This window comes from Pinus tabuliformis, chromosome 5_1 (genome assembly GCF_031772625.1).
Source record: "Pinus tabuliformis cultivar Carrire ecotype Pingquan chromosome 5_1, CPIR1, whole genome shotgun sequence".
NCBI classification, from domain to species: Eukaryota; Viridiplantae; Streptophyta; class Pinopsida; order Pinales; family Pinaceae; genus Pinus; species Pinus tabuliformis.
Window position 1 is genome coordinate 694,231,550 of NC_142305.1, and position 27,854 is coordinate 694,259,403.

General features: G+C 38.4%; 1 protein-coding gene across 4 annotated transcripts in view; it reads right to left on the reverse strand.

Annotated features, from left to right (window-relative positions):
- The window catches only part of LOC149166841 (uncharacterized), a 357,550-nt gene extending 331,068 nt beyond the window's left edge, over positions 1 to 26,482 (reverse strand). The window contains exons 1-2 of one of the 4 annotated variants that reach the window (XM_089432776.1): positions 26,267 to 26,482; positions 25,290 to 25,722 (exon numbers count right to left, since the gene is read on the reverse strand). In XM_089432776.1, coding sequence (XP_089288902.1) covers positions 25,290 to 25,637 — 348 coding nt within the window. In that variant the 5' untranslated portion in view covers positions 25,638 to 25,722; positions 26,267 to 26,482. The other 3 variants (XM_089432772.1, XM_089432775.1, XM_089432773.1) reach the window with 3 other exon arrangements.
- Between the last annotated feature and the right edge of the window lie 1,372 nt (positions 26,483 to 27,854).

Sequence of the window (27,854 nt, forward strand, 5' to 3'; positions counted from 1 at the left end):
ACATGTGATTGCTAATCGGTGGAATATAATAAGAAAAAGAAGTAAACTGTTATAAGCATAGAACATACCATAACTTAAAACTGCACGAGGTTGCTGGCTACCAGCTGAGGACCATCGTGGAGAAAAAAATTCTCCTAGGGATATCACCCACAAAATGGTGGGTAACAGGCCTCATCTAACATCAGGTTGGCCAACCCCTAAAGGTTGCACCCATTCGCTTATGGATTCAACTATAAATATATGTCAAGGCTTCTCCATCGATCATGGATTGGAGATCTGCCTGAGGGCTGCATAGATATCTCTTTATGATTAGCTCGCTACAAGATTCTCACATCTATGGATAATGACCTCGCATTTTTGAGTTCACACTTCATGTTATGGCATCGATTCAAATCGCAGAAGTCTTATACACATCACAGAGGAGTTATATAAGTCGCAGAGGTCTTGTACACATCGCAAAGGAGTTATGTAAGTCATAGAGGAGTTATATAAGTCGCAGAGGTTATATATATACACACATAGGATGCTAAAGACTCTTATATATACTTGCAGAGTACGCAGATGTCTCTTACGTATATTGCTAAGGCCACTGAGGTTTTTATATATACGCTGAGGTGCATCACTCTACATCTTGTGTAATTGACATTGTATGCATCACTCTTTGTAAATGCAAATGGTCTCATTACAGTCTCACTGTAATGGCAAATGCATACGCTCTGTATAGTCTCTCTATAATAACTATAATGGCACATGTTAGCTCTTGGTATGGTCTCACAGTCACTATGCTTCTGCATCTATGTTCTTGCATGGGTATATGGTCTCGCATTCATCTCTCTGATGTGGTATGACAATCGCATGATATCCCTGATTATAATGGCATATGATCACATTTTTGTGATGGTATACGATATTGCTCCGATATGAAAATTGATATGCAAATGTACGGCATCAATAGTGTATGACAGGGTCTCGATATGTATGATCTCACTCCAGCAGTATATATGGTCTCGATATGTATGGTCTTGGCCAATAGAACAATATTGGCATGGAATTGTATATATTTGCATAGCAGTATTGATATGTTGTAGTGCAAACTCCAAAGAAGTATGATGTAAGGCATCGCACTACAGCAATGGTATCCTCATCGTATATATATTGCAGTAGTAATGGTATCATCATCAACAGCAGTGGCATCTATGTTTGTCATCAATACTCTATTATACATGAACTATCTTGTGGCATCTCTGAGATATATGCAAAGACCTTGTCTCCAGTAACCCCGAAGAGAAACCCTAATTCTTATATGTGCGGAGGCCTTGTTGGTATAATATGTCTTTGATACTGAGAAGTGAGCAATAACCTTGTATGGTTGATGTATCTCTCTATGGATGTACTTTGTATCTCAGCTGAACAACTGATGAATATCTAATAGAAGAATAAGAATTGAATTCTGGGGTTTTCCCCTTATGGGGTTTTGCCCTGGTCTCCGACCAAATCCTAGTGTCTCTATTTGTGCATGCTTTTCTTCAGTTGTTCCTTTATGTTCCACTGCAATGTTGATGTTATTGTTCTTTCTGCATAATTACTAATGATGTTAGGATGTTATGGGGTGAATTCATATGTAAATGATGAAAAGTTAAAAAATGCAATTATCAACAGCAAAGAGCAATATAGTCCTAAGAAAAATTAACAAACATCTCCTTACCCATACTTTTCTTGAAATTGTGAGGAATCAAATGATCCTTCATTGCATCCAAGATCATCGTTTTGGCTTTAACCTCCTTTATTATGGCTGCCAATTGCTGCCGATCTGGTGACAATTGAACTACATGCTCAATAATGTCCTAGAGATCCTTTTCCTCTTATAGCTATGTAACCCTAGCTTTCCATGACAAGAAATTTGAGGCTCCATCCAGTTTTTCCTCAAATATAATACTTGTTACTGCCATCTTTCCAAATCTAAACAAATTTCCCTCCAAATGTGCTTAGTCCTTTAAGCACCCAATAAAGATAATTGTTGATCCCTAGATCTAATATATTTGTTGTTGTAAATACATGGATATTTCAATCAAAGACCTAGCTTTGATACCATGTTTAAAATTTTCTATCCAAACCTTAGGTCAAGAATTTCCTTATGATCTCAAGCAAAATAGCTCAATTTTTAATTTTTAAACAGAAAAAAATCAGATAATAGAATTGATCACACAATGGCTGGAAAATAAATCATCGAAAGCAAAATAAATTTCCAAATACACAAACAAATTTTTATTGCCCTTCTTATCAGTTTTTCATTAACTTTCTCAAAATTTGCAAGGGCTTCTCAACTGAGGAAACCTTGCCACTGGAAAACAAGAAAACTGCAACAACCCTAGTCACTCTACCACATGGCCATATGGCCCTGTATGGTCAATTCATATGGCTGGGTGAAAACCCCTTTCGCCCTGACTTCTCTGGCTATCAATCCTATGGCTTCCGCTCTAAGATTGTAAGGCCATTATCGATTTGATCTCCTCCTGCATATGGCCTTCAGTACGGCTACTGCGAAATCATACAACTTCCTACAAATCTGACTAAGTATGGCTCCCTTGGGTCAAATTCCTTGCACTGCACTGTCTTCCTTTTCTCCCTGGCTTGCATACTAAGTGAACTCCTCTATCGCTCTATGCAACTGAGTTACTGTGTATCTTTTCCTTCTATCTTTTCATGCCTTTGTAATTTTGAGTTGATCACTAAGTCTCCACAACACTAATCTATCATTGAAATCAATGGTTGAGATTAAATACTAGTTTCACTAGAGATCAACAATGGAGATTTATCTAAATCACGAGCATAATTAAACTACAGTTTACAAGATTTTCATAACTTAAAATTAAATGGTTCTTCACTTTAATAAAATGAATTACAAAGATAAAAGGTCTTCAGACAACTTCAAGCACGTGTGACACAAAACCTATGCGGAAATTCCTGTCTGAGCTACAAACATCAACAGGCAATGGGGATGTAAATATATGTGTGTTACTGAATTCAGATTTCCAATCACCAATGGTGTTCACGCCAAAGTTTTATATAGCACCTTTTTCATAACACTCCAATGTTAAAAGAACATAAACGCTTTAGAAGTATGTTGCTCTAGCATCAATAAAGAATGAAACAATTTCTTGAATGTAATCGTTACCCAACATATATATATATTCAAATGAAGACTATGTTATGCAACCGGCTCACAAAATAGAAGAAAAGATAGATCAACGACTTCAAAATCAGCCTCTTCAAGGGAGCAACCTCCTTTACATTACACAAATGAACAATTCTTGGATGATACAAATGACAAGACCTCCTTTCTATATATAGGAGTCTAAGGGGTCACAATATAATCAGAGCCGATATAACAATAATATTTTAAGGGGACAAAAAAACCAATAGTGGGTTTCTATGGGGCACAATAATAACAATATGGGGACTACATGGGCACAACAATACAATAAGGGGGTTGCACTAATAACAATAAGGGGCTACAGTAGTAGTATAGGGACCTAACATGCCCCTCTCCTTCAAAAAAAGTGTTGTCCTCAACGCTTGTGATCTGAAATTGATCTAAGACAAATAATTAAGGTATTACAGACTCATGTGCATGGATGTGCCTATGTTATTTTATGCAACGGATCGATAAGATTGCGAAATACACAGGCACTGAAGCAGTTAAGGAAAACATAACAGGCAAATATATAAACACAACAAATTTAATAACGAGTTCACCCAATACTCTTGGGCTACGTCTCCTGGTCCAGCCTTCAGTGGTGGCCTCTCTATTATGTTTTCAAAGCAGAATTTTTACAACGGTGAGCTCAATTTGAGTCTCACCCAACAAATATAAATTAGCAAGACTGTACTTGGATCCCCCAAGTCTCTGGAGTACACAGACTCTCCTTACTGACTCTCGACCTCTATTGGTGACAGTAGTATGAGCCCAATCTGAGACTCATACATGACAGATATTACAGAGGAGTGCGCTTGAATCTCTCAAGCCTTTTCTAGAGTACACAAGCTCTCTGACTCTCTCAGTTTCTGTCAGGCTCAATGCTACCTTTGCTTCTGCAGGTCAGCTCGGCTCCTTCTCTCTGCTCTTAGCTTTCCGCTTCTAACTTACTGCTTCACCTACTTCTCTCTCTGTCAGCTTGTCGCTTTAAAGCCAATCTGCTTCCTAACTGTTCGTTTCCGCTTCCCGGCTTTCCGGTTCCCCTGCCTCTGTCCGTCTGAATCCCTCTGTTCTGCGTAATCATCATTGTATAACACCTCACAGGGAGGTGGCCACCTATTTCATAACGAACTGAGTGTCAGTTCTCTTGGACATTTTCGAAACAACCGTTTTTTCCCATTAACTCCAAGAATGCCTTCGAAACACAACCTTCTACCAACGCATCGTCCACGTCGAACTTCAAATCCTATACAACTTTGCCTGTTAACCTCGTCAAATATGGTCATCCATCGGATTGCGTCTCTGCCGTTGATCTGGAGCCTCCAAATCCTATGGTCATCGTCCATATCGGGCAGGTAAGTAACATGATGTTTATCCGTCTGATGTGAGCGGTTTTCTCTCTCTTTCGCCGGACACGTGGCACCCATTGTGTGGCATCGGGCGAGACTCAGTTGAAACCGCTTACCACTCGAAGCCCTTCCAATATTCTGCCGGTTTTTGTGGGACCCTGCTTCTGACGGAATCGGAATGATATCCATTACATTTTATGATTTTTCAGGTCCGGGTGCTTGCGGCCTTTCCTTCTTTGAGGGGTTTGCCCTGCGATATGCGATTAGCGACTTGCCGCTAATCACATATTAGAAACTACCCCCGTTTCTTGAATTGACCTTAGGTTTTGCTAATTTGAGATAGCGCGCATTACCATGGGCCGACGATCTGTGCGCTTGACCGACGATCCTCATTGCTCCGCGTTGATCACAAATTGCAACAGTTACGAGGATATCTCCGATAAGCTTGATCTTTATAAGACTTTGAAACTTTAGCATGAATTTTAAAGAGTTCATGAAAACTTACAGAGTGTTCTAGGATCCAATTTGGATCACGGCCTTCCCACTGAAAAAGCTTTTGGACCACCAAAAGTTGGTTTTTAAGCATCAATCAAGTGAGGATATAGATTCCTCACTTACCCAATTTCTATCCATCTTGCACTGCTTGGTTTTGAACCTTTGAGTCCAATCCTGAGGTACTCAACATCCCCTCTGCGCGTAGTTCTCACCTTCTTGTCCATAATTGTGTCTTCCTGTAACTCATTGAGATATTCAGGCAACAGATCATCAATAGAAGGCAACTGACTCTTCTCTTCGAGATCTTCAATCAATGAAGGTTCAAACAGTCTCAAGCTTTCTGCATTAACTACCGAATAGATGTGCATGTAAGCTGGCAAATCAAGGCGAAAATCATTCTCACCAATTTTCTCAAGTATCTTGAAAGGTCCATACCTTATTGGCTTCAGCTTCTTACCTTCACCTTGCATTCTGTCTTTGCTGATATACAACCAGACTTGATCACCAACTTGGAAACTATGCTCAGTCTGATGCTTATCATGCCTTGCCTTGTACTTGGCTTGGCTCTTTTCCAGCTATTCATGTACTACCTGGTAAATCTCTTGGATTTGTTAAATGAACTTGGTTGCCCTGTCCACATCATTGTGTCCATCAACCACTATGTCTTTACTAAAAACAAAATCCAAGGGAGACCCTGGTGTGAAACCAAAACAGGTCTCAAAAGGAGATATCTGTGTAGAAGAATGTTTAGCTTGGTTGTAAGCATGTTGCACATAACACAAATGTTCATCCCAAAGCTTGGGATGCTTGCTGCAATAGCCTCTGAGCAACCGGATCACTGTCTGGTTGACCACCTCTATTTGGCCATCTGTTTGCGGATGAAAAGTTGTGCTCTTCTTCAGTCTGTTGTCCATCAATTCCCACAGACTTGACCAAAATTTCCCAACAAATCGGGAATCTCGATCAGATACAATGGAAGTGGGTAATCCAAAATGAACACATACATGCTGAAAGAACAACTTTGCAGTTTGTTCAACTGTAATCTATTTGTTACAGAGTATTAAAATACACATTTTGCTGACCCTGTCCACAATAACATATAAATAATCATGACCTTTTCTAGATTTAGGCAGTCCCCCAACAAAGTCCATGGAAACACTTTCCCAAGGATGAGAAGGAACTGGGAGTGGAGTGTACAAGCCTAGTTTTCTGTTGCTGGACTTGCTTTTAGCACACATGGTACACCCTCTTACATATCTAGAAACTGTTTCATTCATTTTTGGCCAATAACAAAATCTTTGCAGTTGTGCAACTGTTTTACTTACACCAAAGTGACCTGATATTAGAGAAGTGTGTGCTTCTCGAATTATCTTTACTCTTTTAGTTTGAGGAATGCATAACTTTCCAAAACGATACAAGAGACGGTCCTTAACATGATAATCCAATTCTTCTACTTGTTTGCCATGACTTAAAGTTGCATATACATCTTTGAAATCTATATCTTGAGCATATTGTTCAATGTAGCTTTCATGCAATATTGAATTATGCTTAAGTATAGTAGATGCATTTATGATTGGTCTGGACAACATATCTGCAACTTTATTGTGTATGCCCTTTCTATATCTGATGACAAGATGAAACTGTTGTAGAAAACCCATCCACCTATAGTGTCTTGATTGCTGCAACTTAGTTTGTAAGTGTAAATATTGAAGTAGTTGATTATCAATATGTATAACTGTCTCTTTGCCCATTAAATAATGTTTCCACTTTTTCACACTCTGTACTAATGCATACAATTCTTTATCATATGTGGGATAATTAACTACTGCAGAATTAAATGTCTCAGAATGATAACATATGGGTTTACCGTGTTGCATCAACACTGCTCCCATGGCATAGTCACTGGCATCCGTTTCAATCTCAAAGGGTCTTTGAAGATTGGGCAGTGCTAGTACTGGTGTTGTACTAATCTTTTCTTTTAAGGTGTCGAAGGCTTTCTGCTATTTGCCTCCCCACTAAAACACCTTGTTCAATCCTGTTAAAGCATGTAAGGGAGCTGCAATCAAGGAAAATTTAGAAATAAACTTTCTCCAATATTGTGTCGCTCCTAGGAAGCTTCTAACTTCTATAGCAGATTTGGGTTTAGGCCAGTTTAAAATGACTGCAACCTTAGAGGGATCTATTTTCAATTCACCACCCCCTACAATATGACCCAAATAATTCAAAGATGTTTTGCCAAATTCACATTTGATAACTTAACATAAATATTTTCTCTTTCCCGAACATCTAGAGTCTGCTTTACATGCTTCAAATGTTCTTCTCATGTTTTACTAAATATAAGAATGTCATCTAGATATACAATGACAAAATCATCAATAAAAGGCCTGAGTACATCATTCATTACTCTCATGAAAGTCGCAGGAGCATTAGTTGAGCCAAAAGGCATAACCAATCACTCATACAATCCCTGCTTTGTTTTGAAAGCAGTCTTCCATGCATCTTGACCTGATGGTAGCCACTATGCAAGTCCAACTTAGAAAAGTAAACAGCTTCTTTCAACTGATCTAATAGATCATCTATGCGAGGAAGGGGATAACGATTTTTTATCGTTATCTTATTCAGTGCTCGGTAATCAATGCACATTCTCCATGAGCCATCTTTCTTTCTCACCAAGACAATTGGAGACCCACATGGTGATGTGCTAAGTCTTATGAACCCTTTCTCGAGCAGCTCCTGTACCTGCTTCTTGATTTCTGCATTCTCTAAAACGAACAACATGTACATTCCGATGTTAGGCAATGGAGCATCTTGCTGCAAATTAATATCATGTACTATTTCCTTTTTGGGTCGCAGACCTTTAGGTTCTTGAAATAGCATATCATATTTTGAAACAACTTTTTCTAAATCAGCTTGTTGTTTAGCATTACAGCCTTCAAATACATTAGTTTTGTCAGGTTTCTTTTCCTTTACAACCATCAGTAAAAATTGTTTGCATGAATTTACAATTCATTTCATCTGCCCTGAGTTTATGAGAGTATAATTATTCTTGAGTTTATGAGCTCTTACAATATATTCAATTCCATCTTTAATGAGTTGATACTTGTTTTCTGCTCTATAGAAAATGGCTTTTCTATCATACAAGTAAGGACTTCCTAAAACAATTCCACATATATCCAAGGGAACAATATCTAACTCAACCTCATCTACAAATGTTGACCCAAAAGAAAACCTAAGTTTACATTGTCTAGTGACTTGTAGCTTTGCTTTATCACATAACCAACCCAATGGATATGGCTTCTTCTGAGGTGTGGTTAGTAATCCCAGCTTCTTTACAATTGCTTCAGAAATTAAGTTTACTTGTGAGCCACTATCAAACAAAGTATCAATCTTTTGATGCTTGGAAATAACTCTAATATGAAAAAACTCATGCCTTTTCCTCTCATTTTCTTCATTATCAGTAGATTGTGCAGAATTACTAGTAGATGCTTTAGAAATTTTACCTTTTATACCTGTGGCTGTGATCGTTGTTTCATCCCCTGAGTCTGACCCCAAATCCTTTTGAATAGCTGCAACAGTCTTCTTCTTTTTGCCATCGTACTTCTTGGGCCTCAGCTCTGGATGCAGAATCCAGCAGTGTTCATCATCATGCCCCTCCTTCTTGCAGTGAGTGCATGAAGATTTGGCCTTTTGTACAATGTTTTTCTTCCTCTCTTTCCATTTTTGTGTTCTCTTTTCCTTGTTCTTGCTTGCAGTGGGTTTTGATGATCCCCCAACTTCTGGGTTCACATTCTTGCCTCTAGCCTCTATATGTGTAGCCTGAATAGATACCTCATCTATGCTAGTGGGATTAAACATGAGAATGGTGTGCTTTAAATAGCTGTGTAGACCACCTATATACTTCAGCAGAGTTTTAGGTGAGTCTAAAGAAATGCCTAGAATCAAAGCTTTTTTTCTAAATTCTTGGGTGTAACTTTGTACACTTTGCCCTTTCAATTGGCGAAGAGTTTGCCAACTCATCATAGCTTGCTGCATGTAAGCTAGTGGATAGAATTGTTTTTTAATTGCAGAAACAAATTCACTCCAGACAGAAAGAATTTTACCATGCTTCTTCATGTCAGCTTGTGTTCTGCCTTCCCACCATACCAAGGCAGTTCCTCCAAGGCGTAGGCTGGCCAGCTGAATCTTACTTCTGTCTGAATCAATGCTCTGCACCCTGCAATATACATCAATCTGTCTAATCCAATTATCCAGCTTCTCTGCATTCAACTCTCCATCATATATTGGCAAATCAAATTTAACATCTAATTTAATTAAAGATGCTTTCTTCTTTTTATTTTCAGGACTATCAGGAGGTGTGGGAAGTTTTTCTTCTTTCCCTTTGCCTTTAGAATGGTCATTTAGGAGAGATTCTTCTACTCCTTTGTCATGCTGGGAAGTTGAAGAATCTTCACTTCGACCTTTCTTAAATTCTCTATACATTTCTTCTACCATGGCTCTCATGGTCATGAAACTGTCCATGAACTGGGAGTCTGATTCCAAGGGACTTTCTTCTGCCATTTTCCTCTTAGGATAGACTCTTCCAATTTCTGGGTTAGCTTCAATCAACTCTCCTTCTCCTAATTTGAGCTTTGTCCTAGTTAGCATTCAACAAAAAAAATCCAACACAAGCTTGTCTAACCTTAGTAACCTAGAGCTCTGATACCACTTGATCTGAAATTGATCTAAGACAAACAATTAAGGTATTACAGACTCATGTGCATGGATGTGCCTATGTTATTTTATGCAACGGATCGATAAGATTGCGAAATACACAGGCACTGAAGCAGTTAAGGAAAACATAACAGGCAAACATATCAACACAACAAGTTTAATAAGGAGTTCACCCAATACTCCTGGGCTACGTCTCCTGGTCTAGCCTTCAGTGGTGGCCTCTCTATTATGTTTTCAAAGCAAAGTTTTTACAATGGTGAGCTCAATTTGAGTCTCACCCAACAGATATAAATCAGCAAGACTATACTTGGATCCCCCAAGTCTCTGGAGTACACAGACTCTCCTTACTGACTCTCGACCTCTATTGGTCACAGTAGTATGAGCCCAGTCTGAGACTCATACATGACAGATATTACAGAGGAGTGCGCTTGAATCTCTCAAGCCTTCTCTGGAGTACACAGTCTCTCTGACTCTCTCGGTTTCTGTCTAGGTCGATGCTGCCTTTGCTTCTGCAAGTCAGCTTGGCTCCTTCTCTCTGCTCTTAGCTTTCCGCTTCTACCTTATTGCTTCACCTACTTCTCTCTCTGTCAGCTTGTGGCTTTAAAGCCAATCTGCTTCTTGACTGTTCATTTCCGCTTCTCGGATTTCTGGTTCCCCTGCCTCTGTCCGTCTGAATCCCTCTATTCTGCGTAATCATCACTGTATAACGCCTCACAGGGAGGTGGCCACCTATTTCATAACGAACTAAGTGTCAGTTCTCTTGGACGTTTTCGAAACGTCCGTTTTTTCCCGTTAACTCCAAGAATGCCCGCGAAACATGACCTTCTGCGAACGCATCATCCACGTCGAACTTCAAATTCTATATAACTCTGCCTGTTAACCTCGTCAAATCCGGTCATCCATCGGATTGCATCTCCGCCGTTGATCTGGAGCCTCCAAATCCTACAGTCATCGTCCATATCAGGCAGGTAAGTAACATGATGTTTACCCATCCGATGTGAGCGGTTTTCTCTCTCTTCCACCGGACGCGTGGCACCCATTGTGTGGCATCAGGCGGGACTCGGTTGAAACTGCTTATCGCTCGAAGCCCTTCCGATATTCTGCCGGTTTTTGTGGGACCCTGCTTCTGACGGAATCAGAACGATATCCGTCACATTTTATGATTTTTCGAGTTCGGGTGCTTGTGGCCTTTCCTTCTTTGAGGGGTTTGCCCTGCAATATGCGATTACGACTTGTCGCTAATCGCATATCAGAAACTACCCTCGTTTCTTGAATTGACCTCAAGTTTTGCTAATTTGCGATAACGCGCGTTACCATGGGCCGGCGGTCTGCGCGCTTGACTGACGGTCCTCGTTGCTCCGCGTTGATAAAAAATTGCAACTGTTACAATGATATCTCCGATAAGCTTGATCTTTATAAGACTTTGAAACTTTGGCATGATTTTTAAAGAGTTCATGAAAACTTAGAGAGTGTTCTAGGATCCAATTTGAATCAACTTGAGCAGTTCTGGATGCTTCTGTATAAAATTCTCATCCTCCCATGTGGAATCTTCAGCAGGTAAGTTCTTCCACTTGATGAGATACTCTGAAATTGATCGATTTCGTTGTTGTCGATTTCTTGTTTCTGCAACTGCTTTAGGTTCCAATATGATTTTTCCTTCTTCATCAAGTTTCGGCAACACTGTTTGAACTGGAAGCTTGTCACCGATAACCTTCGTTAAGCATGAAACATGGAAAACTAGGTGTACTTGGCAATATGTAGGTAGCTCCAATTTTTATGCCATAGTACCAATCTTTTGCAAATATTGTAAGGACCATAATACTTTGGTGATAATTTATTATCCTTCTTAGCTTGCTTGAGGGACATTTGTTTGTATGGTTGTAGTCGTAGAAATACCCAGTCACCTACATCAAAACTTCTTTCGCTGCGATGTTGATCTGTCTGTTGTTTCATTCTATTTTGCGTTGTCTGTTGTTTCATTCTATTTTGCGCCAAAGTGAGGTTATCCTTTAAGAGTTGGAGAACTTGTTGTTCATGCTCGATGTGATCTTCCACTGCTTGAACCTTAGAATTTTCTCTTAAATATGATGTGATGGACGATGGATGATATCCATAAAGTGCCATAAATGGGGTCATTTTTGCTGCAGTATGGAAGGAAGTGTTATACCACCATTTAGCCAGAGGTAACCACTTGACCCATTGTGTCTGTTTATTAGATACAAAGCAACAAAAATATCCTTAAAAACATTTGTTCACTATCTCAGTTTGCCCATCAGATTGAGGATGATAAGATGAGCTATGAGCTAACTGAGTACCCAAACAAGAAAATAATTCTGTCCAAAAATTTCCAGTGAAAATGGGATCTCTGTCGCTTACAATAATCTTTGGGTTTCCATGTAGCTTTTGAATTGTTTCCATAAATGCAGTAGCAATTGTATTGGCTTTAAATGGATGAGATAATGCACAAAAGTGTGCATACTTGGTAAGTCTATCAACTACCACCATGATGACACTCTTTCTTTCGGACTTGGGTAAACCTATGATAAAATCCATTGAAACCTCCTCCCAACGTTGACTTGGAATGGATAAAGGTTGTAATAGACCCGGGGTCTTAATTGTCTCAGCGTTATTTTTTTGGCAAACCAAACATTCCGCCACAAACTTTTGAATATCATATTTAAGGCCATCCCAAAAAAATTCCTTCTTAACCCTGTGGTAAGTTTTTAAAAATCCTGAGTACCCTCCTAAGGGAGAGGTGTGCAATTCCAGAAGAATCTTTTGTTTGAGTTGGGAATTCTTACATAGGTATAAGCGATCTTTGTACCATAACGAATCATTTTTCCAACAAAATGTATCAGATGTACTAGGATCTTGCTACAGCTTTTCAATGCGTTCCCACACTTCTTCGTCATTCTTCCATTCATCCCTTGCTTCATTTATCGAATCTGGTTGGATAATAGAAATGGCACAAAACAATGCTTGCACATCCTCATCCTTACTTGAGAGTGCATCTGCAACAACATTTTGCTTCCCTTTTTTGTAGATGATTTCAAAGTCATAACCCAACATCTTTGTGACCCATTTTTTATGCTCTTCTGAAGATAATCTTTGTTCTAAAAGGTATTTAAGACTATCATGATCCGTTTTTACCTTGAAGTGTCTTCCCATTAGGTAAGGTCACCATTTCTTAAGTGCATGTAGTATTGCCAACATTTCCTTCTCATAAATAGCTTTGTGTAAATACTTTCCTTTGATTGGGCGACTTTTGAAAGCAACAGGTCTTCCTTCTTGCATTAAAATAGCACCAAAGTTGTGCCTAACATCTAGGTTCTAGTTCCCCCTCTGCAACTTTTTTGAACCTGCGCGTGCCCTCCTCTATTGGATTCTGGGGCCTCTTGCTCCCAGTGGGCTCTGCCGAGCTTCAATGATTGCGATGGTCCCTCCAGATGGAGACTCGGTCCTAGTTATCTCCACAGAACCTTCTGCTCAGCAGGATGAAAACGAAGAAGCCTTTGCTTCTTTTCTCACCTCCTTAGGACCTTCACGACCCAGGCCTTCTATCTCTAAGTTTGTGAAGAAAATAGATGAAATACCTGAAATAATCCTTCCACCTTCCCTTTCTCGTCGTGCTGCTTTGTCTCTCTTTGAGCAAGGCTTCGTTGGACAATTCACTTGCCTTTGGCCATCTCCCCGCTTTGTTCTTAGGTGGGTCAAAAGAAACTGGGCCTCCTCCATCAATGGGAAAATCTCAATAAGGCTATGTGGTAGAGGATACTATACATTTCATTTTGAAACAAAGGAAGACAGAGATCTTATCTTCAGAAATGGCCCATACTTCATGGATACAAGGGGCCTTTATCTAAACAGGTGGACTCTGGACTTTGACCCTGAGATGGATGTGTCGAATGCAGTGCCAGTTTGGATGAGGCTTCCCCATCTCCCACTTCACTGCTGGGGAGACAAATCAATTAAGGCAATAGGAAATGCAGTTGGAAAATACATTGATAGAAGCGATCCAAAGGAGAATATGCATGCATGCGCAAGAATATGTGTGCAAGTCAACCTTGGGAAAGGGCTACCAAAACCAATCAAGATCAAAGTAGACAACTGGGTGCACATTCAACGGCTGGACTACGAACAAATACCATTCAAATGCAAGGTATGTCACAAATACAGTCATTTCGCTAATAGATGCTCTAAAAAACAAGAAAATGAAGGCCAGTGATAATTCCCCCCTCCTTCCCATCTCCCTTCTCATATCCCCCTTCAAACTCCCTTTTCTACTCCTTCCATCTCAGCTACATCTCTCTCAGCTCCCCTTTCTTCCCCCTCTTCCCTAAGGCCAGTGATAATCCCCCCTCCCTCCTTTGCTCTCTTGGTTTCAAACCCTTTCGATCCTCTAGAGGATTCTGATCTTCCCTCCTTCCCCCACCCCCTTTTCTCCCCTTCCCCTCTATCCCCTCCCCCTCCTCTCCCATCCTCTCCCTCAATCCTCCCCCTCCCTCCTTTGATCGAATAATCACTCGAACTTTGTCCAAAGACCCTCTCTCCTCTCTAGACCATCCAAAAATATCAGGAAGGAAATCCAACAGAGAAATTAGAGATGAAGTGGCAGCCAAGGAAATGGCAATGGGCACCCAACAACCTTTGGACACCTTTTTAGAGAAGAGCAAAGAAAAAATTATCCATCCTTCAAGAGGGAAAGGTCCCTCTATCCACAATCAAAAGTGATAATGAATATAGTCTCTTGGAATTGCAGAGGAATGGGAAGTGTTCTAAAATATAATGCAATGAAAGATTTAATTGCATTGGAAAAACCTGATATTCTCATGGTCCAGGAGACAAAAATAAGTGAAAAGGAAATAGAGAAAATGACTCAAAAAATAAGAAGTTATGAAGGAACATCAATACCAGCAGTTGGAGCTTCGGGAGGAATTTGTACATTATGGAAAACAAAGAAATGGAAGATGGTTCAGCAAATGAAAGAGCAGCATTAGATAAAAAAAAGACATAAAAAACAAAATTACAAAAGAGCTATATCGCATCATTAATGTTTATGCCCCAAACCATTACAGAGACGAGGAAGTATGTTGGAATACTTTAAAAAATTATCTCTTACGAGTTCAAAACAGCAGCATAATAATAGGAGACTTCAATCTTGTTCTGAATGGAGAGGAGAAGTTTGGTGGGAAATTTCATGTGGACCCTTCAAGGGAAATTGTAGAAACAATTATGGATTCATGTAATCTAATGGACATGCCTCCAATCAATGGGAAGTATACATGAAGCAACAAAAGATTGGGGAAAATAACATTAAGGAAAGGCTGGACAGAATATTAATTCAAGATCAAATAGCCAACAACTACAGCGATATTAAATCAAGGATTATTCACAATATAGCCTCTGATTACAAACCGGTGGTGATATCTCTAGGGAATATGGGAAATCTAGGTCCAACCCCATTTAGATATAGCCCTATATGGAATGAGAGTGAGGAAGCAAAAAAGATCATAGCCGATGTGTGGGCAAATCAGATAATAGGCTCACCAAGCTATGTATGGGAGTCAAAATTAAAAGCTTTGAGAAAAGAACTGAAAAAATGGGCAAAGAACAGTCAAATAGAAACTCAAAAAAGAAAGACAGAAATAATAAAAAAAATAGAGAGAGTACAAGAGGAAAAAGAACATCAAGAAGAGACAAGGGAAAGCCAATGGCAGGAAAAGCAAGCATATGGGAAATGTACAGACAAAATAGAATTGAAGAAGAGCAGTGGCGATTAGAGTCACGAAGTCTCTAGCTTAAGGCAAGAGACAAAAGCACATCATTCTTTCATAATGTCGCAAGGATTAGGAGAAACAAAATCAAATTGATAGTATAAAGGATAATGAAGGCAAATAAGTCAGAGGACAAGAGGAAATAAAGAAGGAGGCATACAGCTATTATGAGAATCTTCTAACAGCCACAGCAGCAAATCCGATTATGAAGCATTTATACAACACATTCCTAAAAAAATCAGTGAGGAAGAAAACAAAGAACTCATCAAAGAAGTAGAAGAAAAGGAAATTTACTCAGTTGTGTGGGACCTCCATCCGAACAAGGCCCCAGGCCCAGATGGATTTACTATTTCATTCTACCGAAATAACTGGAATATCATTAAAAAAGATCTGATTAGAATGATCAAAAATGCTTTTGGAAAATATAAGGTAGGAGGATTCACAAATTCCTCATATCTTGCATTGGTTCCAAAAGAGACAAGGGCATCTACATTCAGTAGATTCAGGCCTATATCTTTGTGTAACTCTTCCTATAAAATCATTACAAAGATAATAGCTAACAGAATAAAAGCAATACTCCCAGATATAATATCAGAAAATCAAGGAGGATTTGTTCCAAGTTGACAAATACTTGATAACATACTGATAGTTCAAGAAGCAATGCACACTAGTCTACTGAAAAAGGAAAAAGGAATGATAGTAAAGTTGGATATGGCAAATGCTTTCGACAAGGTCAACCTCACCTTCCTCTTCGATGTTCTTCAGAAATTTGGATTCTCTAAAAAGGTAATTGATATAATAAAAGCATGTACAATTGGTCCTTGGATCGCTCCCTTGATCAATGGAAGACCAAGTGATTTTTTTCAAAGCTCAAGGGAACTCAAACAAGGTTGTCCCCTCTCACCTTTTCTTTATATTATCATGGCCGATTCTTTGAGTCGAAATCTTGAGAAATGCGAGCGAGACCAGTTACTAACGGGTCTCACAATCTCCCCAGAAGTAAAAGGTATCAATCATTCACTATTCGCATACAACACTCTAGTGATGGGAGGGGCCTCCTACATTATAGAAAGAAGGATAAAAAAGTGCTAGATAGCTTTATGGATGCCTCAGGAGGTCTACTAAATAACAAAAAATGCAGAATTTATGGGTGGAATACCTCAACACGCTCTCTACAAAAAATATCTCAAATACTGGAAATTCCTTTTCAAGAGAAATGGAGTCATTTTCATTACCTCGGCCTCCCAATATCCAAAGAAAATTTGAAGGCAGAGCTTTGGAACAAATACATAGAGAAAATGAAAAAAAATGTTCAGAATTGGGGCATGAATTGGCTTAATTTGGCGGGAAGAGTGACATTAATCAAGTCTATGCTCACAACTCTACCAATATATCAGTTTGCAGCAATTTTAGCACCAGCAAGCATTCATAAACAAATAGAGCTAGTAATCAGGGGGTTCCTCTGGCAAGGAGGCAAAGTTGAATAAAAAAAGTTCAGTCTAGTTAAATGGGATCAAGTAACACAGCCATATGAGAAAGGAGGATTGGCTATAAGACTCCCAGGACTCCTGAACTTGGCACTTGGAGCAAAAATAACATGGAGGTTCATCATTGGAGAGAACAACTGGTGGAAGAAAGTATTGGAAGCAAAATATATGAACCATAACAGAGCTCTCCTACTAGAAAAAGGCTTCCCAATAAGGCCTTGCTCTCAAATTTGGAGTTTGATTTTAAAAACCCTCCCCCTCATTAAGGAAAATTCCTCCAAGACTCCTAAGAATGGCAAGAGAATCAAAATTTGGGAGGACAGTATTATGGGAAACCCTCCCATAGCCTACCAAGAAAATCCCCATGCCTTATGATGTTGGATGAAAGAAAAAGGAATCAGCACACTTGAAGATATCTCTCATTAGAAATAAGGGGAGTGAGCAGAATGGAGGATCTATAACCTTCCTCAAATCATTAAAACTCAATGGAAGACCTTACTAACTCTCCTCAAGGGAGCAGCTCCCCTGAGCCATGACATCAAAGACTCACTCAGATGGGATCCGGATGGTGGAGACTATTCAATAAAGTATGGATATACTACTATATAATCACAGCAAGCAACTCAAGAATGGGACTATTGGAGGAATGTGTGGAAAATTGAAAGTCTGCCAAAAGTCAAAGTTTTCATAGGACTCTCCTCAAAGGCAAAATATTAACATCTGACAACCTCAAAAAAAAGGGATTTGTAGGCCCATCTCGATGTGCTATGTGTCAGGCAAGTGAGGAAAGTATCCAACATCTATTTTTGGAGTGTGCCTTTGCACAAGAATGTTGGCACCTTCTAGCAAGTCCCTTGGAGGTCAAAACACAGCTAACCCAGCCTTTTAATGAATTCTTCTCTACATGGAACAGGGTCTACCCATACTCTTTAAAAAATAAGGAAACAATAAAAAGATATTGGAATAGTCTACCCTCATTCTTGTGTTGGCAACTATGGTTGGCCAGAAATCAAAGCATATTCAAAGATCGACCTCCAAGTATTAGCACAGTATTGGCAAGAACATGGAGTCTGACAGCAGAATTTCTTACATCTAAAGGAGCAAAAATAATAGAAACCAATCACATTCAACAAGAGGAAAGAGTTTGGATTGATTTTGCGATGAGTAAGCACAAAAGATCAAACATCATCAAACCAATTCACAATAAACAAAACTGGAAGATCAGATTAAAAAAAGAGGAATTTAAATTATGGATAGAAAATCTAAAAAGGCCATGTCTTTTGTTTGATGGTGCTTCCAAGGAAAACCCGGGCAAAGCCGAAGCTGGAGGCTTCCTATTCGACCTAGGTGGAAGAAATTCAATTACATATGAATGGGGATTAGGGGAAACTTCAAATAACAGAGCAGAAGCTTATGGCCTATTATTAGGCACTGTGATATTAAGACAACGAAGCATGCAGAACCCAGTAATTCTGGGAGACTCAGCTATTATTATTCAAGCAATGGTTGAGGGAAAACTCCCAAGAATAAGGCTCTGAGCCAAATTATTAAAAGGATAAAGAAAAATCTGAAGCATTTGGGAAATGTCACATTTAAACATATACTGAGAGAAAACAATGGAACTGCAGACAAACAAGCCAATCTAGCAGTATCTTGTCCTACAGGAGGATCCTGAATAGCTAATGAGATTGCACAAATTTCAATACCATAGGTGGACAAGCTGCCAAATGCAGCGAATGTATCGTTGGTCATGGGAGTCAAGGTTGGCAAAAGTCTTATCAAATCAAAAACCAAGGACCTCAAATCTCTGGAAAATCCCCATCGACAATCAACTCTGTCAGTTTTCACATCCCAAGCAATATGAGGCTGCACATGTCTCTCATGATCTCCCAAAGAATATCCTCTTGGCATGGCCTATCATTCTGCTATATAATTATCCTTCCCCCATGAATTATCTCATCATTGTATGTTGTATCTCTTGTAGCGTAGTGCTTCTTTCTCTCTTTGATGTTTTGTCTCTGCTCCTGAAGATTGCATTAATTCCTCCTCAATCCCCTCTCTTCAGTCTCCTGAGATACATCCTGATCAGCTCTCATCGGGTCGGGGTCACCATAGTCATTGCATTCCACTCTTCATCTATCCTCCAGTGCGTTGTTTTTACTGCGCTCCATTATCCCAACCCACTCTTGTTGTGCATCTTGTATCAAAGTCATCTCCACTGTTGCCTATCGTCAATCCCTTCACTGCTATGGAGTGACAAAATATTTTTTGCTTTTGCCTGCTACTTACTTTTGTTGTTGTTTGTTACTATTCTTCTTCCCTGGAGTGTTAGCTAAAATATCAGTTTCAGTATGGAGATGAATCCTCTGGACAGAGCATCGCAGAATGAGAAGTGTGTTGTATGCAGGGCTAATAAATACATGATAGATCAGCTCAAAGAGACTATCAAGGACTTCAAATTCGATTCTAAGGCAAAGAACTCTTTTCTCAAGAGGCAACTGGATGCGCAGAACAAAGAAATCGCTACTCTTAAACATAAGTGTAAGCATATGGAAGAAACAGTTAACTACCTGAAGGGATTGATCATCAACCAGACAGGAGAAAACTCCAACTATCAAAGCAACAAGATTCGCCCTCACTCACAGCAGGAGCCCTCAGTCAACAAATATTAGAAGAATCAAGCTCAAGCCTTACTACAGCTCTATGTCTCTTTCTCTAAAAGTTATATATGCTCTATAAATGTAAATATTTGTTAAATCAGTTTGTCCGGATATACAAGAAAAATGTTCTAGGAAATCCAAGAAACAATGGAGGAGAGGCATGGAATTTAGGGATTGTCCTCCCTCTCTTTTCCTTTTTGAATGCCTATCTCCAGTATGCTATGATGTAATGGGAGCAAGCTCCCTTTTGATCTTTTTTTTTGGAATAGAAATATCAGTAACTGACTTTGTTAAAAAAAATAGCACCAATTCCATTTCCTGAGGCATCACATTCCACAATAAAGGTTTTTGTAAAATCTAACGTAGCTAAGACCGGTGCTTGGAACATTGCCTCTTTAAGATGTTCAAAGGCCTTCATTGCTTCTAGAGTCCAAGAAAATGCATCTTTCTTCAGTAATGTTGTTAGAGGTGCTGCTATTCTCCCATAATTCTTAACAAACTTGCGATAATACTCTGTCAACCCGAGAAATCCTCGCAGATGCTTTATAGATGTGGTGATTTTCCATTCCTTAATGGCTTTAATTTTCCTAGGGTCTACCTTAACACCTTCATGAGATACAATATGACCCAGATATTCCACCTCTTGAACTCCAAAAAAACATTTGGAGGCTTTTGCATATAATTGTTTCTCCTCCAATAGTTTGAGCACCCTATCAACATGTTGAACATGATCCTTCCAAGACTCACTGTAGATTAGTATATCATCAAAAAATACTAACACAGTTTTTCTAAGGGTTTGAAAATGGAATTCATCAAACCTTGAAATGTAGAAGGTGCATTGGTAAGGCCAAAAGGCATCACCAAAAATTCATAGTGACCCTCATGAGTTCTAAATGTTGTTTTCAGAATGTCTTCAATCTCCATTCTGATTTGATGAACGAAGATCCAACTTGGTGAAGTAAATTGCTCCATGTAATTCATCCAATAATTCATCAATGACAGGAATAGGAAATTTATCTTTAATAGTGAGCTTGTTGAGCTCCCTTTAATCCAGACACATGCAGCATGATCCATCCTTCTTGTGCACCAATACTACTGGAGTAGAGAAAGAACTTTGACTAGGTTGAATTATGCCAGCCTCTAACGTTTCTGCAACTATACGTTCAATTTCACTCTTTTGGGCATATGGATATTTGTAAGGCCTGATGTTTTGAGGAACACTTCCTGGAATCAAATGAATAGCATGATCATGATCACGAATAGGTGGATGGCCTTTGGGAGTCTCAAATATCTTGGAATGATTGTCCAAAACTTTTTGGAGATCTGGAGAAATATATGATTTCGATGTGGGAACCTCTAGTGAACATAATTGTGCAATTACACCCTGTTGTTCTTTCTTTAGAAGCTTTGTCATGCTATTAGAGATTATTATCTTTCCTGGTTTCCCTGTGATACCCCTTAATTCAACTTCCTTTCCTTCCCAAAAAAATTTCAAGAAAAGTTCTTGAAAATTAAAAGTTATCGTACCCAAAGATTGTAGCCATTGGACTCCTAGTACAACATCAGCACCACCCTTTGGAATGGAAAGTATTGAACTATTCAGTACATATTCTCCCATGGTTAGCTTTATATTATGGCACTTTCGAGAGCAATTTATGGTTCCTCCATTTGCAACCATCACTTGACACTTTGGTGCTGGATATACGAAGCAATTCAATTCCTTGGCTATCTTACAATGAATAAAATTATGGGTATTACCCGAATCAATCAAAACTATTACCTTTTTCTTCTTGATATGTCCTTCTATCTTGAGGGTTTGAGGAGTGGTAATTCTTGCCAATGCATTACAAGATCGGATTCATTTATTCCTCTAAGTTTGGTTCCTGGTGTATATCCTCTCTTTTTTATGTTTCTTGTTCCTTTTCTTCCTCCTCTTCACAATCTATGTAAAATAATTTCTTCTCAACACACTTATGACCTTTAGTGTATTTGCTATCACAACTGTAACAAAGCCCTTTTGCTTTCTTTTCTTCCAATTGTTGTGGTGTCAACCTTGTAGGTTGTGGAAGGCTAGTGGCAGCAACACTTACATCTTTATAGTTGTGAGTGGTAGGCTTCCTTGTTGCCATAATTGTGCTTTCAATTTTTCTTGCCAAGCTGATTGCCTTTTCCAATGAATCAAGTTCCCAAAGGTGAACCTCATGTTGGATGTTATCCTTTAAGGCCCCCATGAACACATCAATCTTATGCTCCTTTGGAATATCTTTTACCCTTATATTCAATTTTTAAAATTCCTTAATGTGTTCCACCATTGAACCCTTTTGTTTGAGATTTATCAGTTGGCTAAAGAAAGTGTTGTTTTTTGTATCCTCATAATGTGCTATCATTTCCTCCATAAAAATTGACCAAGTGACAATCTGTTTACAAGAGCAAAGTCATCGATACCATACAAACTGATTGGGTTCCAAATATAAAGTTGCAATGCGTATTTTTTGTAGGTTTTGCACATTATGGAGATTGAAATATTGCTCCATATGTAGTATCCATGTTACGGAATCCTTGCCATCAAACTTCATCATATCAATCTTTGGAACATGATGAGTTTTCAATCCAACGTTAGATTCTATGAAATCATGATTAACATTAATTTTGTTCTCATCATGAGTTTCCTCTACTACCTTTTCACCATTAGGAAGCATTTCGTGTAGCAACTTTGCCAAACCTCCTTTCAAACCTTCCATGTCTTTCTTCAAATCTTCAATGTTTTCTTTCAGTTTTGCTTCTAAACCATCCATCTTAGCTTCCATATTAGCTTCCACGCCATCCATCTTAGCTTCCATGTCTTTCTTTAAACCATCCATCTTAGCTTCTATTACTTTTTGTGAGAGTGAAATTTGTTGCACTTGGTCTCGTAATTTTGATATATCATGTTGCATTTCTTCCTCTTCTTCATGAGTCATGCTAGAGCTTTCAGGTTTCTTACTAGGTGTTTCCATTTTCTTTCTTCGGGGCATCAATTAATGATAATTATGCTTCACTATGCCCTTTGAATCACTTCAAACTAATTTTTCAAACCAAACTTATGCAAATTAAAAAAAAAAAAAAAAAAAAAAAAAAAAAAAAACTACACACATATTTCCGCTTTGTAGGAGCTCGATATTGAATCTGTTGTATCTATGTAATTTCAGATCTCCAAGGTCTGAAATTGCGTCTTGTGGTAGCCCTCTGAGTTCTCTTTCTAACCCCACCAGTCTGATCAATATTGGATTCTTCAAGAAAGAGTTATGCCAAATCTCCCACGATGACCGGATTATAGACTGTTTCAGTAGAGGGGACTTGTACGACTTGCCACATGTCACTGTTTCGACCTTCAAACCTGAAAACGATACACAAAAAACTACAGTTCGTCCTCTTTTTGTAACTTCTTACGAAATTTCAATCTAATGCTCAGAGAGAAGGTTATGACGATTTTCCCAAGGTCACATGTTTGGGATGTGATTCGAGAGCCTGCAAAAACCCTAACTTCTTTGGATCATATATCCGAAAATATAGCAAGACAAGATCTGAAATTTGGACCCGAGGTTCATCACGATTTCAATGCAAATGAGTTTTAGTTTCAGCTTCCAAAACTTCATAGAAAAAAATTTATAGCGAAAATGCCACGATGACCTGTTTGGAGCAGCGAAACCCTAGAATCCAAAGCTTTGATATCAAATGTTATGCAACCAGCTCACAAAATAGAAGAAAAGATAGATCAACGACTTCAAAATCAGCCTCTTCGAGGGGGCAACCTCCTTTACATTACACAAATGAACAATTCTTGGATGATACAAGACCTCCTTTCTATATATAGGAGTCTAAGTGGTCACAATATAATCAGAGCCGACATAACAATAATATTGTAAGGGCACAACAATACAATAAGGGGGTTGCACTAATAACAATAAGGGGCTACACTAGTAGTATAAGGACCTAACAGACTAGCCATCAAAATAGGAGCAATTAAAGACCGCATTATTTTCCTCCCTTCAACTCAGCGAATAACAAAGCAATGAGTATGGTTTTGTTTGCAAAGGAAGAGATATGATGGGAATTACAAATATAATTTTTTTGTGTCTTCTTGCTTTGCAATAGACCATGCCACATTTCCTCTGTGTGAATAGGTTGTAGATTTAACGAATCACATACAATGGAATAAAGAAGCATACTAGTTAATTGCCCCAGCAATTCTACACTGGTGAGTGCAAAATCAACCCCACCTTTTCCCAAGGTGCCTTGCAGCCTGAGAATGAAATAATTGCTAAATACAAGGGATTGAAAATAGTAGTTGGTTGGGGAAGGCAACTAGGTAACAACTCTTCTACCAGAGCCATTGATCTTAATTAAGCAATTGGATGGACAGACTGGAATCTCAGGCGGTTGGATTTCAGTGCTTTGGTGAATTCAAACAAACTAGTTTTGAAGCACTGACAATTGTTCCAATGGTTCAACAACTCAGTCACGGGGTTGTTATATGTAAATTACATGGTTCACAAGCTATGATTTTATACCAGTGCACAAAACCATTAGTTTAAATGGGTAAGGATTCGACTGGTTAGTGGGAACTAGATAGCCAGGTAGCTTCTAAAAACATTGAGTCACACAGACTAAGAATTAAAATGCCCAATCAATCCAATATACCAGCAAATTAATTAAGTCACGTGGAATTATCAAAGTGCATAAGCAGTAACCCACAAAATAGACACAGCCATGAATTACAATGAACAGTAGAGATTTTACCCTAGAAATCCAGACAGGAAAACCAACATTTTAATAGCTTTACTCAATTTTTATTCTCAACAATTACGAAGTCAGAATGCAGTGTCATGGCTCTCTCGACCATTTAACACTTTACATTGCCAGGATTTTCTTCTCCATCCTCTTCTACTCCAACAAAAGACCTTTTATGAATCAATTTACCAGAGGATATAAGCAGTGCTCAGGTAGCTGGAAGGCTAGGCACCCCTGTCCCTTAATTGCCCTTTCTCCAAGGCTCTTCACTCGTATTTCAATCCTTTGACAAGCAACATTCCTCTTCAAAATTCATTGTGTTCTTTGTTCTTGTCTTTTGTTTTTCACATGCGTGGTCTTTGTCCAACCCTCAATTTTGTTGACTGCTTGTGTGTACTTTAGGATCACAATCATTCTTTGTTATTCAGTGATCTAAATGGAGTATACTAAATGTTTCTTCAAGCAGAACGTAGTAAAATACTAGAATTTTGGAGGTTAGACAATAAGGCAACAATCATTCTATAGTAAATACTATATAACAATGGATGTATATATAAGGCATGGGTCCAGCCACGCAAACAGCCCAGCTTCAAACCTCTGTGGGTTTAGAAGCTTTTGTGTGAGTGAGGGAAGGTGTTTGATTTATGGAATGAAATAGTAAATACTTCATGCTAGTAAGCCTTTGAAAGGCCCTATCAAGAAGGGGTAAACACAAAATAACACTAGTTTAGACCATATAATGAATCAAACACGACAGACAGGGCCTCATCATAAAATTAGCACATATTCTCGTAGATCACTATGTAACTGAAATCTAGATAAAAAAACAACAGTGTCCGATATCTTACACGTTCTATTGATGATTCAGCTTTATGAATGAAATCTTGACGTGATTCTCCAGATGAACTAGGTAGCAGGAATTCTGGAAGTCTAAGACCTGCTATATGCCATGAATTTTTATGCTCTGCCGATGTAGATGTCTTTGCAGCATTATTTGTAGTGGCTTTTGGCGAGGAATGAGATTTTATGTTTTTCCTGGATCCAGTAACAGCGTAGTCATCCTGAGTAGCATGTACTGTAAAAGCACTACGCTTAGTACCACAAGATATTGAAGTCACGGGAGCACAGTATATGGGAACTCTCGGTTTATGAAAAGTGCAGAGGATTCCACCAGAAAAAGTGTTCGGAAATGCCATGGAAATATTCTTCCACAATTTCCTTGTTTGAAATAATACACGGTATTTTCAGCCAAGCAGATATTACTGAAGACGCATAATTTGTCTGCCACAGAATAAATCCAAGAATTACAAAAAACGGCAGTAAACACTTCAACAGCTGAATAAATAAATAAACAGAGAGTTTCCGCTGACAATATTCTTTTAATTTTGAACAATAAAGAGCTAAATACAAGCTTTACTTCAGAACTGTGAAAGATTGGTTCGGGATTGTTCGGACAGTGATGTTGCTAAATTTTATTTGACAGATTAACATAGAATTTGTAAAACTCAGCTTAAATTACACTTCAAACCATATCAAAGGCAAAAGATGAATAATATTTCGAAAATGCTAGTATAACCTCATAAAATGCCAAATCACAGATTACACTAATAACTCATTGCACAAAACGCAGAAAGACTCCGCATAGATACAAAAACATCTGTCTAAGTCTTATCCAGTGAATATGCTCTTGATAAGCCTACGAAGTTTTCACCCAGGGCTAGAAATTTGCAAAAATTATGGCGTCTTGACTTAAAAAGCAGTAGGAATTTAACATGTAGAGCGAATATACGAAATGCATTTATATCCTTATAAAGCCCCTTCTCACCTTATAAATCCCCTGCATTTTCCATTACACAAGCATACTGTCGGAAAGCTCAACATCTTTGCAGATTTCACTAAACCGAGCATCATTTATGAAAATTACGACAGCTTTAATGTGATATATCTGTACAGAGTAACGCATAATCGGTGGTGAAAAATGGTGATGCTGTCCGTTTTCGCTCGTCCGTGGCTGTAGACCGAAACAAAACACTTTAATGATGTAGGTGGCACAAGCTGTTGGCCGTCCAAAGACCGTGATCTAGCTCTGGAATGGTTGGTCCACCCATTTCCGATATTCAGCCCCAAATAAAATAAAATAAAAATTATGTTTCTCAATTGGGCAATGTGACAATGTGGATAAATTAAAAACAGTTCACCAAAACACGTTTAGAACGTGGCTTCTACTATTTATAACAGTTGTCTATAATGTGATTTTTTGGAAGTTTTTTTGTGGGTTTTTGGTTAAAATTTGGCAGTAATTTATTGGAATGGCAAGTTTGATAGTTAGTTTCTCCACAATCAAAGTGTCCCAAAAATTTTGCAGGGAGCTGAAAAAATTTCCAAAAATCCACATTATAAACAACTCCCTAATGATATAAATTGTAAAAGAAATCTTTAAGTCGAGCCTTCCGCATCTGCAGAAGCATTTTTTAAAAGTGTTTGGAGGGCGCAAGAGTCGTATAAAAGTGAGACGTAGTCTTTAACGCGACTTTTTGAAAGTCTTTCCGGCGATTTTTTCCGGTGAAAATCCGGCAGTAATTTATTGAAATCGAAGTTTGATAACTAGTTTCTGCACAATGAAAGCGTCCCAGGGGTTTTTCAGGGTGCTGAATCCGAATATGCAGTTAAAAAACCATTTTAACTGCAACAAATCATGATTTCATCTCAATTTCTTCCGCCGGATTCCGTCACCGGAATCTCAAAAAGTCGCATTATAGACAACTCCTAAAAGTGACAGGTTCTCCGTCGGTATCTGTACAAACATTAAAGTGAGACGGTCTCCGTCAGTTACTTTACCAATGTGGAAAGCGTGGGCCCCATCATTTAGAGGCCAAGCTAGTTTCATACAAGAAGCTCATTATTGGTTGGTTAAAGATAAAAAGGTTAGTGGATTTAAATTTGCTCTGACTTTTAAAATTTAAATTAAAGTTTAGAAAATGCAATGAAATTCTAAAGGTTAATAATCGAAATTTAGAAAATGCGTTGAAATTTTAAATATTAATTATTCAAATGTAAAATGGAAAGTTATATTATTTATTTTTATAATTAAAAATATTAATTTAAATTATTATTTTAAAATTAAAATATTAAAAGTGGTAAGAGAAGAAAGAGTGTTCAATAATCCCTCGAAAATTAAAGTTGTAAAGTATTTATGGGGCTTACGATGCATGATAAACAACCAAGCTAAAGTTTATACCCTCTACGAAGTGATTCAGTTAGCCAAAGAAAAAGAGGTAACTTATCTCAATGTTTTGTAAGCCCTCCATCTTATTAGCATTTGATGAAGGGCTCCTCTCCAAAAGACAAAACATTAAAAAGTCTTATGAAAAGAATTAGGAAAACACGCTTCAATAACATATTTTCATGTTCTC